Here is a 13,401-nt window from a genome sequence, read left to right on the forward strand (position 1 = left end):
TGTATGAGTAAGCTGGAGATGAAGATGGGAAATACTTATGCTGTGATCCAAGACGTAACAGTATGGTTTAACTGGTGTGTGTGTGTGTGTGTGTGTGTATGTATGCGTGCTCAGTCAAGTCCAACTCTTTGCAACCCCATGGACTGTAGCCCGCCAGACTCCGCTGGTGTATCTGGTCTTATAATCTAATGAAGAACAATTGTCATAACCCAATAAACATTCTAATCATTGTATACATCTGTATATATTCCTTATCTTAAAAAAAAAAGATTTGAGGCTAAGTACACAAACAATTTGCATTATAATAAAGAGCAAGCTGAGTGCTATAAGAGAGCTACACAATGGCCAGAGGGAAAGTGTGTTACAAGGGGCTTTAGCTCTAGATCCCAGAACTTACTAGCTCTGTGGCCCCAAGAGGCATTAACCTCTGGATTTAATCATCTCTGCCCTGAGGAGTTTTTGCAAGGATTAGAGACAATACATATAAAGTAGCTTCCACAATGCCCCAAATAGACTAGCTCCCTCAGTGAATAAGAGTTACCAGTATGATGAGTTTTAAATCAAGCTGTGGATAAAAATTTGTATCTCACCCAAATATAACACCCTTGTATGTGAGCATCCGGAGGAATGGGATCAGGGACCATAAGGTAGTCCTGATCAAAAAGACTCCTCCAAATGCCTCCTCAGCTCCTAGCAACTCACTCTTCCTGGAGGGAGAAGAAGGCAAGCAGGGAGGGGAGAACCTTGAACCTGTATTTGCATCCTGAGCCAGGGTAACAGTAGCTGCTGCCACTACTTGAGGTCCACGTATGTGCCACTGTGCTGAGCACTTTACACACACTTTCCCATTATATCCTCACAGTGCTCTTATAAAGTGTGTATTGGTCCCATTTAACAGGTAAAATGAATGGAGACCAGAGGTCCAGCAGCTTGCCTTAGCCAAACTGAGTGGTGGAGCTGGAATGTGGGTTCACATCCAACCCTGCAGCTCGAATTCAGCTACTTCCCTAAAGTCAGCTTGCAGCCGCACTAAGCAAAAAATCCTGAAAGATGTCGCCCCCTTCCGTTGCCGCCCAGCCCCCTCTCATCTACCCCACACGACCATCCTCTTCTTCTACCTTACTCTCTCTGCTCAGTCCCCCACTTCCCTCAGATCGCTGGCCCTGCCGTGGGGCGTGAAATTTACTTGGTAAGACAGGGATTTAGGAGGTTTGCCTATTGGCTGAACCCTGCCATCTCCTAACCCTAGGAGCCTGCTCTCTCAGACGTCTTATATCTCCCTGGTGTCTCTCCTTATACTCTACAAGGCCACTGAGAACTAACTTCCCCAAACCTGACTCGAGGGTGGGCTCACGGAGGGATGCGTGTGTGTGTGTGTGTGTGAGAGAGAGAGAGAGAGACAGACAGACAGACAGATAAAGGGTATGTGTGAGAGAGGGTAGGCACACGGAGGGGGGTGTGTGTGTTTGTGCGTGTGGAGGGGTGTGTATGTGTGGAGGGGTGTTTGTGTGTGTGTGTGGAGGGGTGTGTGTGTGTGTAGGGGTGTGTGTGTGTGTGTGTGTGTGTGTGTGTGTGAGGGAGAGAGGGAGAGATAAAGGAGGTGTGTGTGAGTGCGCGCGCGCGCTCTGGACCATCAGGGAGGGGAAAAGCGCCCGGCAGTCTAGCCCCTGCGTCATTCCGCAGTTGTTCGGAAATGGGTTTACGGGTGTTTAATAGGAAAAGACACTTCAGCTGTTCCCTGATTCCTTGATTCAGCCCCAGAGGATGCCCGTGCCTCAATGCACTCCCTGACCTGGACGGGAAGAAGGGGTAATGTCGGGAAGAGCCTCCAGGAGGCTTGGCCACCTTCCTGTGTTGTGTGCAGTTTTCCTCTGTCCGTTTCGGAGAGAGGAGGCGAGGCTACCGCAGGGCAGTGAAGAGCGGGCTGGCAGTGCCACCTGCTGAGAGCCCCGCAGGCCCGGAGCGCGACTGGCAGTGCCACCTGCTATAAATAGGCTGCTAAGCACAGGGTTGGACCGCACATCCCTCCTCGAGGGCCTTAATAGGCGCGGGGTTCCGCGTCCCCGGAGCCCAGGGTATTCGTCTGGCCAAGACCCTGCTCCGGGGCTGGGTGCGGCGGCGCCCCGACACCCTCTCGGGGCTGAGGCTGGCTGCCCGGGAGCAGGTTGAGGATGGACCGCCCGGGAAGGGAGAGACAGGGAGGGGAGGGAGACCGCGGTGGACTGCACTGCAGCAGCTGTTGCCCGCGAGTGACTCGCCCGTCTCGGCCATGCCGCTCGAGCAGAGTCACACGGCGCTGTGGGGCGGGAGGGCGCATCGCGTCCCCCTCTTAGGTCCCTGGGGACCGAGTTGGGAGATCCCGGGTTCAGCCCTCCCCTCGCCTCCCCCGCGCTCGCCCTGCCGGGGAGGAGGAAACGCGAGTCGCGCGCAGACACCTCCTCCTCCGCCGCCGCCGCCGGCGTTCCTGCGCCTCGGTGCCTGTTGCTGCCGCCGCCGCCGCGGGACCCGCCGCGTCCTCCGCCGACTGGAGAAGAGGCGGGAGCCTTGCCCGTCCCCGCGGCTGGAAGAGAGCAGCCTGCCAGCCACGATGCGCGCCCCGCCTGCCCAGGCCGTCCCCGGGCTACCCCCGAACACCTGCGCGCCCCGGCCGGGTTCCGGGCTCTGAGCGCGCCGCGGCACAGGTAGGCGCTTCCCGGGGCCTCGCCCACGCCGCCCCGCCGCCTCCTCCCGGGGCATCCCGGCAGTCCCCTACCCCTTGCAGGCCCCTGCGCTCCGGGCTGGCGGAAAAGCTGGGATCGGGCACTCCAGGGGCGTTCTTGCTGTCCTTGTCGCGCAGAGGGTGTCTCGGGAGAGGAAGTTTATTGCCACCTCGTTGTCCCCGAGTTGGACGAAAGCGAAACCTTCAAGTTCAGAGCGACCCGGGAGCTCCCGCAGGCACCCTCCCTTTGCCCCTCCCTCCCCTCCTGCTCGCTGTCTTCGCATCTCCGTCCTCGCCCCTCCCGCCAAATATCTCTAGGGCTAGTGTGTTTGCAAGTCGACCAAACAGGGGGAGGGCGGTCAGAGTGACCCCAGGCCACCCTTTAAAAGTTCAGGGTACTTCGCAGTAGCAACTTGGCAGCTCCACCAGCGCGCGCAACATTTCTTTCTTTGGGCACATCCTGTACCAGTCATTTTGAAACCCTGCTTAATTGTTTCTAGCAGCTTCCTGATCTGTCTGTAATTATGAGACCCCTCTAACTTCGCCACGAGTTGTTGTTGTGGGTGTAAGGTGTGTGTGTGTGTGTGTTTAAAAGAGATATCATTTTCTTTGAAGTCCACCTAGAGGCGGCTTTACGTGTGGCTATTTCATTTAAAATAGATTATTCTCTGGAAGTTACTTAAAAAGGAAAAGAAATCGAAAGTGATGATTGTTCCTCCCACCAAACAGTTTGATTCTGAGTGCCCTGCATGAATTAATGGGTATTCATTCACTTCGTATATCGCTCATTCTTCCCTTTAGATAATTGGGTGATTTTACTTACTGATAGTATATAATCAGACTTTGAAAGAGCATTTTAAAATTACCTATTAAAATTATTTTTTATTGGCGTATAATTGCTCTACAATGTTGTGTTAGTTTCTGCTTTACAGCAAAGTTAATAAAAGTGACCTGGCTTAAAGAGGTCACATCTAGGAACCTTAGCTATCTCTAGAAGTCCAAACGTCTAAACCTTTTGCTCTGTGCTTAAACTGAACTGCAGAGTTCTTGATTAAAAAAAAAAAAAAAAAAAAATCCCTTCTTTGGGACAGCTGCAGTTTCTTCTCCTCCAAAGACTGGGGATGAGATTGGTAGGAGATTGAAGACTGGGGATGAGATTGGTAGGAGTAGAAGCATGGCCACCTCTGGATTTTGTTGTGCTTTGGGAACCTGCTGTGGGTGGGAGGGGTCGGCCTGAGGAGTGAACAGGAGAGTGGTTTTAAGGGGCTGGGAATCCACCTTGCATGACAACTCTTTCTGTTTCTGAACACATGGTGTTCTATTACCATCTTGGTTAGGGATCCCGGAAGCGGCTGGGTTCTGAACGATTTTGTAGAGCTAAAGTGGCTTCTCTTGCTTGGGGAGGAGGTGTGTCTCCTGTTTAGCTCCAACTTGATGGACATGAGTTTGTGCAAGCTCTGGGAGTTGATGATGGACAGAGAAGCCTGGCGTGCTGCAATCCATGGGGTCACAAAGAGCTGGACATGACTGACCAACTGAACGGAACAGCTCTTTCCTGGGAACCTTGAAGACTGTCTTAAGAAATAAGGACATTGAATGAAAAAGTTTGCATAAAATAGGATTGACTGCTTTTGCAAACAGATACTTTATAATTGTTTCAAGTGGAAAGGTGTGGCAGTCTGGAATCTGCCTGCTTTTTTTTCATCCTAACAAGGTATAGGGAAAAAAGGCCATAAAAAGTGCTTGCTCTCCAAATTCCTCTATCGTATCCTGTTGATAAAGCCTGAGCTAGTGGTTAGTGAGTGCAGCTGTGAATTAAAGGGCACTGTGTGAAATGTTTAGGGGAGATTGTCTGAAGTGAAGACAGTGTAGTATCCTGAGACCACAGTATCAATTGAGTGCAAAGAAATATAAAAGGGACTAAGTGTGGCTCAAAGCAGTGCCGGAAATCATCAAACAATCATTAAAATAAATGCCTTTCTGTGGACTTGTCCAGTCACTGGCAGACCAGTAAAACAGGGGAAAAATTCACTGGTGTAGTTATAAATGGTTAGCATATTAGCATCAAAATAAAGTTTTGCAAATGGAACTCTCTGCTTAGTCTGCCTTTATCTTTCCCCCTGAGAGCTCTGGAGATTTCTCCTCTGTCTATGGTCATATTTCTGGTTTGGTGCAGCCATGTCCGGAGCAGGCAACGGCACCCCACTCCAGTACTCTTGCCTGGAAAATCCCATGGATGGAGGAGCCTGGTAGGCTGCAGGCCATGGGGTCGCTAAGAGTCGGGCACGACTGAGCGACTTCAGTTTCACTTTTCACTGTCATGCATTGGAGAAGGAAATGGCAACCCACTCCAGTGTTCCTGCCTGGAGAATCCCAGAGATGGGGGAGCCTGGTGGGCTGCCATCTATGGAGTCGCACAGAGTCGGACACGACTGAAGTGACTTAGCTTAGCAGGGCAGCCATGTCAGTGCTGACATTTTGTCCCATATGACTTTGTCATGGTACCAGATGTTTGAGGAGGAAAAGGGCAACTCTGAAGAAATTATTTGGCTTGCCCCACTTCCCTTATCATCCAGCCGTTGACAATCTGTGTGTCCTACTTCCCAGGACACAGGAAGTGTCACCTGAAGACACCCTAGAAGGTGACCTTCACCAGAAGGGCCACAGTAGCAACCAGGTGTACCCCTGTGCACAGCCAGGTGTTGGTGGGTGGCTCCTTTCAGTCCCAGATCTTGTGGGAGCTTCTAGGATGTACCACTGGCAGGCAGTATGCCATGTACCTATTTCCCAGCATCTTCATTCACGATGGTGCCCAGAGTGGGGATGCTGCTTTCAGATTCCATCTTTGAATATGCTTTTAATTTTATCTCACCAAATGGCAACTCTTCAGGCCCTTTTACTGTCCTCACAGCATTTGTCTGAGGGTCCCCAGTCCCCACTCTTCTGATTCTCCAGGTGATCTAGTGTGTGTATCAGCCCACTTGGGGGCTTACATAGGTGTGCTCATGGGTGGGTACCCTGGCATAGTTTCCTTTGACCTTTTTCTTGTCTGCTGTGCTGCTCTTCTCAAATTTAATAGGCTCATTCATCCCCACACTTGATTTATCTTCCTTCCAGGCCCTCTTCTTTCCTTGGTCATTAAAACTTGGAGAAGTAAAATCTGTTCATTAAAATGGCTGTGAGTCCACTCAGAAACCAAGGAGTGTTAGGTTTGTATCCCTTTGGTGATGGCAAAGGATTTAGGTTTTCAGTACAGATTATGAACACCTTCGCTGACTTTTATTTTCGTTGCTTGCTTTCCACATTTGAATAAAAATAGTTTTAAAACAGATTCTTCACAAAATATATGAAGTTTTCCATTTTCAGGGTTTTTGACATTTTCGGGCCAAGATTTCCGTTCGATGGATTCTTAGATTTAAGATCAGTGTGTTCCTGTTCAGGTTTCAGATGTTTAGAAAATGATTGGTCATATTGGGGCCATGTGAAATGTTCTTGACACTTAGGTTTCAGTGAAGCTGTGCAGAATGTAGGAAATATGTTTTAGTACCAGCAAAGATGCATTTAATTTTGAGTGTGCCTGTTTCCTTTGAGACAAGAAGCAGCTATTTTTTGTTCTTAAAAAGAAGATGTACCCATTTAACAACACATTGTGTGTGTGTATATATATATATATATATACACATGCACACATAATCTGTGAATGTAAACTTCCAGAGAGGGGACCTTATGGGTTAGTTGTCAAACTTAATACATCTGTACATGTAGAGTGCTTAGAACAATGCTTGGTAGTAAGCACACAATGTATATTGCTTATGCTATGATTATATTGGCTTGTTTTACAGTTTGAGTATATCATCTTGACACTAGATTTAGGTTGTAATGCATGCGTGCGCAGTCATTCAGTCATGTTTGGCTCTTTGCACCCCCATGGACTGTAGCCCTCCAGGCTCCTCTGTCCGTGGGAGTCTCCTGGCACGAATCCTGGGGTGGGTTGCCGTTTCCTTCTCCAGGAGCTCCTCCCAACCCAGAGACTGAACCCGAGCCTCCTGTGGCTCCTGCATTGACAGGCAGACTCTCTACCACTGAGCCACCTGGAAAGTCCTTAGATTTAGGTTACTGATGTAAAATTTAGGTAGAAAAATAACCCTGCTCGTCTACTAGAATGATAGTTTAGTGCATCTGGAGATACTGTCAGATTGCAAAGAACAGAAATGTGGGCACATGGGAGGTCTGGATTCAAATCCTGCCTTTCTTATTTACTAGGTAGAGGACGCTTATATAAAATGGGGGTGATGAAAAGACTCCTGTGAGAGCTGTAAGAACACAGAAGAGCATGTGTGTAATATCCAATACTAGTTAATAGGTAATGCTGACTCTGGAGTGGAAAGACCTGGGTCTGAATCCTGCTTCTGCCACTTGCTGCTAGTATGACCTTGGGCAAGTGACCTCACGTCTCTGTGCCAGCAACTTCCTTAACGTTTCTCTTTAAGCTGGAGCCGATAATGATAATTATAGTCCATAATAGTTCTTATTCAGATATGGTAATAATGGTCTTCATTGGTCAGGGCTATTGCGAGTGCAAAACCTGTTAACAGACTCACAGGTAAGTGTAATTCTGTGTTAACAGTTGACTCAGTTACTTTTAGGAGAATAACTTATAGCAGCTATGCAGGAGGGAAGGTTAGACATAACCCCTAGAGGCCAACTAGGACGATCCCACCCCACCCTTTTATCCTGGGCAATACCCTGGAAGAGAATACAGGAAGTGACAGTGATATTCTAAAGGACTAGGCTTGAATTGGCTCTGATTTATATAGGAAGGAAGTCATTCAAAACAGCATTGTTTTATGTGTCAAGTCAGAGAGGCAAAGCCAGGTGCTGGAGCGTCCACGATGAAGTAAAGGTTAGAACCACTAGCTCCAGGAGCCATTCAGTGAAATAGCCGTGCTGGTGAAATAGCCAACTGCTTCAAAGAGTTTGGGGACCCTTGAGCAGTTCCTGAGTGAGTAACACACTTTTCTGATTGGGTGGGATTCTGTGCAGGAAATGGACAAATAGCCGAGCCAAGCCAGTGATCTCACTGCATGCGATTAGAGTATTCAAGTGGCAGAATAATCCTGTTCAGCTGCAAGCTACTCCATCTAGAGTAAAGAACAGAAGGAAAAAAAATGTCATTGATTCTCAAGGGGAAATGAGTGTCCTTGGGGGTTTCCTGTCTCTCCGGCAGGTCCCTGACACCTAATCAGTATTGACTGGTTTCTAACCTGGCCTGGAGCTAGAAGCTTCCAATAGCCCTCCCGTCATCTATCTATCTCACTCTCCGCCCCTCCCACCAGCGTCTGAGAAGGTAGGGACTGCAGTGGATGGCTGGTTACTGGAAAGTCCCCATCCTACTCCCTGTGGGTTACTGGGAGGGAGGGAGTGGATGGGTGCTGGGAAGAGAGGGGGCTCCCAATGGCAGCCAGCTAACTCCCACCATCCCCTTTCTCGCTTCCTGATCAATAAACCCCAGGCTGTCTTCATGCACTTCTCCCACATTTATATTCCTGTAGGGAAGATCGGAGCAGCTTTCTATCCCCACACAGTCTCGGGGACATTTGGTATTTTACATTATGAAAATGAGATTCACCAGATTTTAGAGACAGAAGAAAACTTGGGGATGGTCTTGTTTCATCCTTTTGTAAGAGTAAACTTGAGATTTGGGAAAGAAATTTGTTTTCTCAGCCTCACACTTGGAAGTGTTTTTGTAAGAAAACAGGTTCTTTGCCACGCTTGGAAGGGAGTCAGGGACTTGTATTGTCCTAATTCTGTCACCAAACTTGGACAAACCATTTAGCTTCTTCAGTTTCCTCATTTCCTGCATGTAAGAAAGAAATTTGAGTGGCTTTAAAAGACCTTTCTAGCTTTAAAATTTTGTGATTTTAGATACATGCTTCCAGGGGTATTTATCATGGCGGGACTCAATAACAAGGTTATTGAAACTATTCTGATCAAAGAATGTCTGTATTTTGGGTCCCACCATGGTTAATGGGTTGTGGTGGGCAGGAGCTGTTGTAAAACACAGAAGATCTCGGGGAGGGGTAGGACTTCTGCACAGATGACTGCTATCGAGAACATGACTAACAGACCAGAGTATCTCTGAGATATGGAGCACAGGAGACTTCCTGGAATAGATGGTTCTCCCTGGGCCCTCAAGGATGGTCACAGGTTACATGCATACGATGTAGACTGAGATGCCTTAAAAATAATCTGATGGTTTGTTAGGATTGAATGGTTCTTCTGTTTTATGTAACTTTTCATTGAACATTAGTTATTCACCGAATCTAAGTTACCATGAATCTTATGTCAGCAGAATCTGAATTACTTATAAATAATTAGGACTCCGTCTGAAGTAGAACTTATGATTTGATAGTTTATTGACAGTGTTAAGGTGTTAAGGTCCAGTCTGTTTTTTACAGAGATACTAAGATGTGCCCCATCACTGGTTGAAAAGTGAAAATCTGAGGCATCCAGATAGTTTTGACAGTGAATTTGCAGGACCAATTTGATGACTATTTACCAAATGATTGAAATGACTAAATTCTGTCATTTTTTTGCTTTATGCTTGTATTCCCTTAAAAAGAAAACTGAAAGTAATTCTGCTACACTGGTTGCCACCATATTAATAACTGCCTCATCTACTCTCATTGATAGATCTTGGGTCTGTCCTTTGTAATAATTCTAGTCACTTCTTTAAACATGTCTTGGGATTAGCAGCTGTCAACAGTTAGAACTTGAAGAGATTCAGTTACAGGAGTGGAAGCTGAGCCAGACATTTAATGCCACTTTCACCTGTAGGTGAGAGAAATAAAAAAAGGAGAGACCTTTATTAATGGGGTTATATGAGCTTTTAGTCTGTTTTCATCATCAAGAGAAGCTTTACTTTAAAAAAAAAAAGAGATAGGGAATACACTATTATGAAATATATTAGCACTCTAAATAAAATATGGGCTTATTTCCAAACTTTGGAACATCTAAAATTTAAAAATTAGCTTTTAACCATGTTCAAATTAATTATAAAAATTCATTCTTTGGATATATGCATATATGTCACAAAGTAAACATAGAGTAAAGAGAATAGACTTCAACTGTAGTTCAGAAATGGTTTAGAATTTGAATACTGATTTCAGAAAGCCCAAACCTTATGAGCTTAAGATGCTTACAGACTTGTTTAGAGACACCTATTCAAACTTTTAAAGTAAATATGATGTTTAGGTACAAAGTGCAGCAGGGCATCGTGATGGCTGCCCTGAATCACCATGGATGAAAGAGGCGACAGTTGCTTGAACTAGGACTTGTCTATGAGTTGGGATTAGGTTAGAGGACAAGAGTGGGGTCATTGGAAGAGTCTCCTTGGGTTGTCAATGATCCTGTTTTTTTCATTTCATTGAGAGCGTCTCCTTGGGTTGTCCATGATGCTATTTTGTGAGCAGAGGTACCAACTGCTTTGTTCTAGACCACCTTTTGGATTTTTTTCAATAGCAAACAGCCAAAGAAGATAGAAATAGTGTCCCTCTCTGGAAGATACTCTAGAATTTAAGGACAGACATGCTTACTCCTTATTATAAAATATTCAGGCTTCCAAATCTCAGGTGCCTGTCCTGTAACCCACTGTGGATACAGATGTCACCTGGCCTGTGGGAACTGAAGGTCAGGGAACCAGCCACAGTGCTGCCTCTGTGGCTACTGCTATTGCTCTGAGTAATAAATCGTCCTTTGACGTGGGAGTCTCGTGTCCTCTATCAGGAGACTAACTTGTGGCAGGCTGACTTGTAAGTTTGCAAGCAGGGTAAACTCTCAGGCTCTCTACAGTTGGTGACAGGTATTATGTTCCTGACAGAGAGAACAGTATGCACTGTGGCACAGAGGCATGAGAAATCCCATCGCATGTGGGGAGCCGTGTCTGGTTACTTATCTTCAGAGCCAAAAGCTGCATGTGCCTATGCGTGCGCGCTCGGTCTCTCAGTTATGTCTGACTCTTTGCAACCCCATGGACTGTAGCCCACCAGGCTCCTCTGTCCATGGAATTTTCCAGGCAAGAATACTGAAACTAGTTGCCAGTTTCTACTCCAGGGGCTCTTCCCAGCCCAGGGATTGAACCTGCATCTCTTGCATCTCTTACATTGGCAGGTGGATTCTTTACCACTGTACCACCTGGGAAGCTCCCAAAGCTGCATTTTAGAGGAGTATACGTGGTTAGAGATATGGAAAGGACCAGATTCTGAAGAGATCCTATATGCCATGCAAAGAGTAGATTTTATGGGGGCTGTGATTAAGGATTTAGCAGAGGAGCGATATGATCAATTTTATATGTTGGCTGAGTTACTCTAAGAAATACATGAAGGCAGGATTGAGTGTGGGGGCACCTTTTCTCCAGTTGAGAAAAAAAGTAAGATTTATTTAGATGTTGTCAGTTAAGAAGCAGTAATAGAGTAAAGAAGGGATTTGAATGACTATCTTAGTCATTCAGGCTGCTGTCACCGAATATCACAGACTGGGTAATCTATAAACAATGGAAACTTATTTCTTACAGTTCTGGAGGACGGGAAGCCCAAGATCAAGGTGCTGGCAGATTCAGAATCTGGTGATGGCTGGCTTCTTAGTTCATAGACTGCTCTCTTTTCCCTGTGTCCTCACATGGTAGAAGTGGAAAGAGAGTTCTCTAGGTCTCTTATAAGGGCACTCAGTTCAGTTCAGTTGCTCAGTCGTGTCTGACTCTTTGTGACCCCATGAACCGCAGCACGCCAGGCCTCCCTGTCCATCACCAACTCCCGGAGTTCACTCAAACTCACATCCATTGAGTCGGTGATGCCATCCAGCATCTCATCCTCTGTCGTCCCTTTTCCTCCTGCCCCCAATCCCTCCCAGCATCAGAGTCTTTTCCAATGAGTCAACTCTTCCCAAGAGGTGGCCAGAGTACTGGAGTTTCAGCTTTAGCATCATTCCTTCCGAAGAACACCCAGGGCTGATCTCCTTTAGAATGGACTGGTTGAATCTTCTTGCAGTCCAAGGGGCTCTCAAGAGTCTTCTCCAACACCACACTTCAAAAGCATCAATTCTTTGGTGCTCAGCTTTCTTCACAGTCCAACTCTTGCATCCATACATGACCACTGGGAAAACCATAGCCTTGACTAGACGGACCTTTGTTGGCAAAGTAATGTCTCTGCTTTTGAATATGCTATCTAGGTTGGTCATAACTTTTCTTCCAAGGAGTAAGCTAGGATATATCAAATGTGGTTGTTGAAAGTCACCCATAGAGAAGGGAAAATTACCTCTTGAGTGAGTTTGAGTCTCATACAAAAAAACACCCTCTATTGATGAGAAGAGACATGGGGTGTGTATAGTACATGAATGAAACAAAATATTTGTGATGGTGTTTAGAATATAATAGTCACCAAGTATGTGTTAATGGAATTTGAATTCGTGATTCGGAACCTCTGGGCTACATCGGGGAAAGCCTTTAAAAATTAAGGGGTATCATAAGTGATAAGGTCAGTTATTGAAAACTGGTCTGGTTCAATAGACTGTCATGATAGCTGACTTTTTTCTTGCAAGATTACTTGGGGGAGCCACCAGTACTGAATTTAGTCATCTTAAAAAAATGTCTTATAATGTACGTTGAATAATACAGCAGTGTTTAAAGCTGTCCAAGAAGCACTATATTACTTTCTATGGAGCTGGCCTCTGTTGACTCTGAGGCTTGAGTTTAACAGGAGTCTCCCGTTGGGAGCTTTGTAACCCATAGTAAGTGTGACAGTTACAGCATTTTTAGGTTTTATATGTAATACAATTTAAAGAAAGCTCTTTCTAGGCAGAGCAGCTTATTTGAGCTAATATCCATTTCTTCGTCTATTTGGGTTTCAGACTCTCAAGTGCTGAAATAATCTCTTTGAAAGTAGCTATTGCCATGACTTCATTAAATTCTAATGCCTCTGTTTTTCTCCCACAGGATTCAGAAGCATGTGAAATAGATTGCTTGGTCTGAAATAGAAAAACAGTGGCAACGTTTTGCTGAGTTTCCAGACCTTTCCCAACATGGAACCAATAACCTTCACAGCAAGGAAACACCCATTCCCTAACGAGGTCTCAGTGGACTTCGGCCTCCAGCTGGTGGGCTCCTTGCCTGTACATTCTCTGACTACCATGCCCATGCTGCCGTGGGTGGTGGCAGAGGTGCGAAGGCTCAGTGGGCAGTCTTCCAAAAAGGAGCCTGGCACTAAGCCAGTCCGCCTTTGTGTTTCGCCCTCTGGATTGAGATGTGAGCCTGAGCCAGGAAAAAGTCAACAATGGGATCCATTGATCTGTTCCAGCATCTTCGAGTGTAAGCCTCAACGAGTTCACAAACTGATTCACAATAGTCACGACCCAAGTTATTTTGCTTGTCTGATTAAAAATGATGCAGCCAATCAGCAGAGTATCTGCTATGTGTTCAAAGCCGATGATCAAACAAAAGTAAGTGGAGGTGGGGATTTAAAAAATGGGTGTGGCTGGAAGGTCTTTGTTGTATGGGGTTAGAGCATTTACGTGTACTAGAATTAATAAGGAACTAATGCTGCAGTTATACAAGATTATTTCACTGGATTTTGGTTTATGGGGATGGTTTCTTTATAATCTTTAAGATTATTTGATAATAGATATTTTATTAAAATGAGAAGATTATGAGT

At 46.0% G+C, this 13,401-nt stretch overlaps 1 protein-coding gene across 12 annotated transcripts in view; it reads left to right on the forward strand.

Moving 5' to 3' along the window:
* The first annotated feature begins 2,460 nt into the window (after window positions 1-2,460).
* The window catches only part of TBC1D1 (TBC1 domain family member 1), a 225,338-nt gene continuing 214,397 nt past the window's right edge, over window positions 2,461-13,401 (forward strand). For all 12 annotated transcript variants that reach the window (XR_009601146.1, XM_012179797.5, XM_060417586.1 and 9 more), the window contains exons 1-2: window positions 2,461-2,681; window positions 12,687-13,189. Coding sequence is in view for 11 of the 12 variants with exons in the window: in XM_012179797.5 (XP_012035187.2) it covers window positions 12,773-13,189 (417 nt within the window). In the remaining variant the exon portion in view is untranslated. The remainder of the gene's footprint in view (window positions 2,682-12,686; window positions 13,190-13,401) is intronic.

This window comes from Ovis aries, chromosome 6 (assembly GCF_016772045.2).
Source record: "Ovis aries strain OAR_USU_Benz2616 breed Rambouillet chromosome 6, ARS-UI_Ramb_v3.0, whole genome shotgun sequence".
Lineage (NCBI taxonomy): Eukaryota > Metazoa > Chordata > Mammalia > Artiodactyla > Bovidae > Ovis > Ovis aries.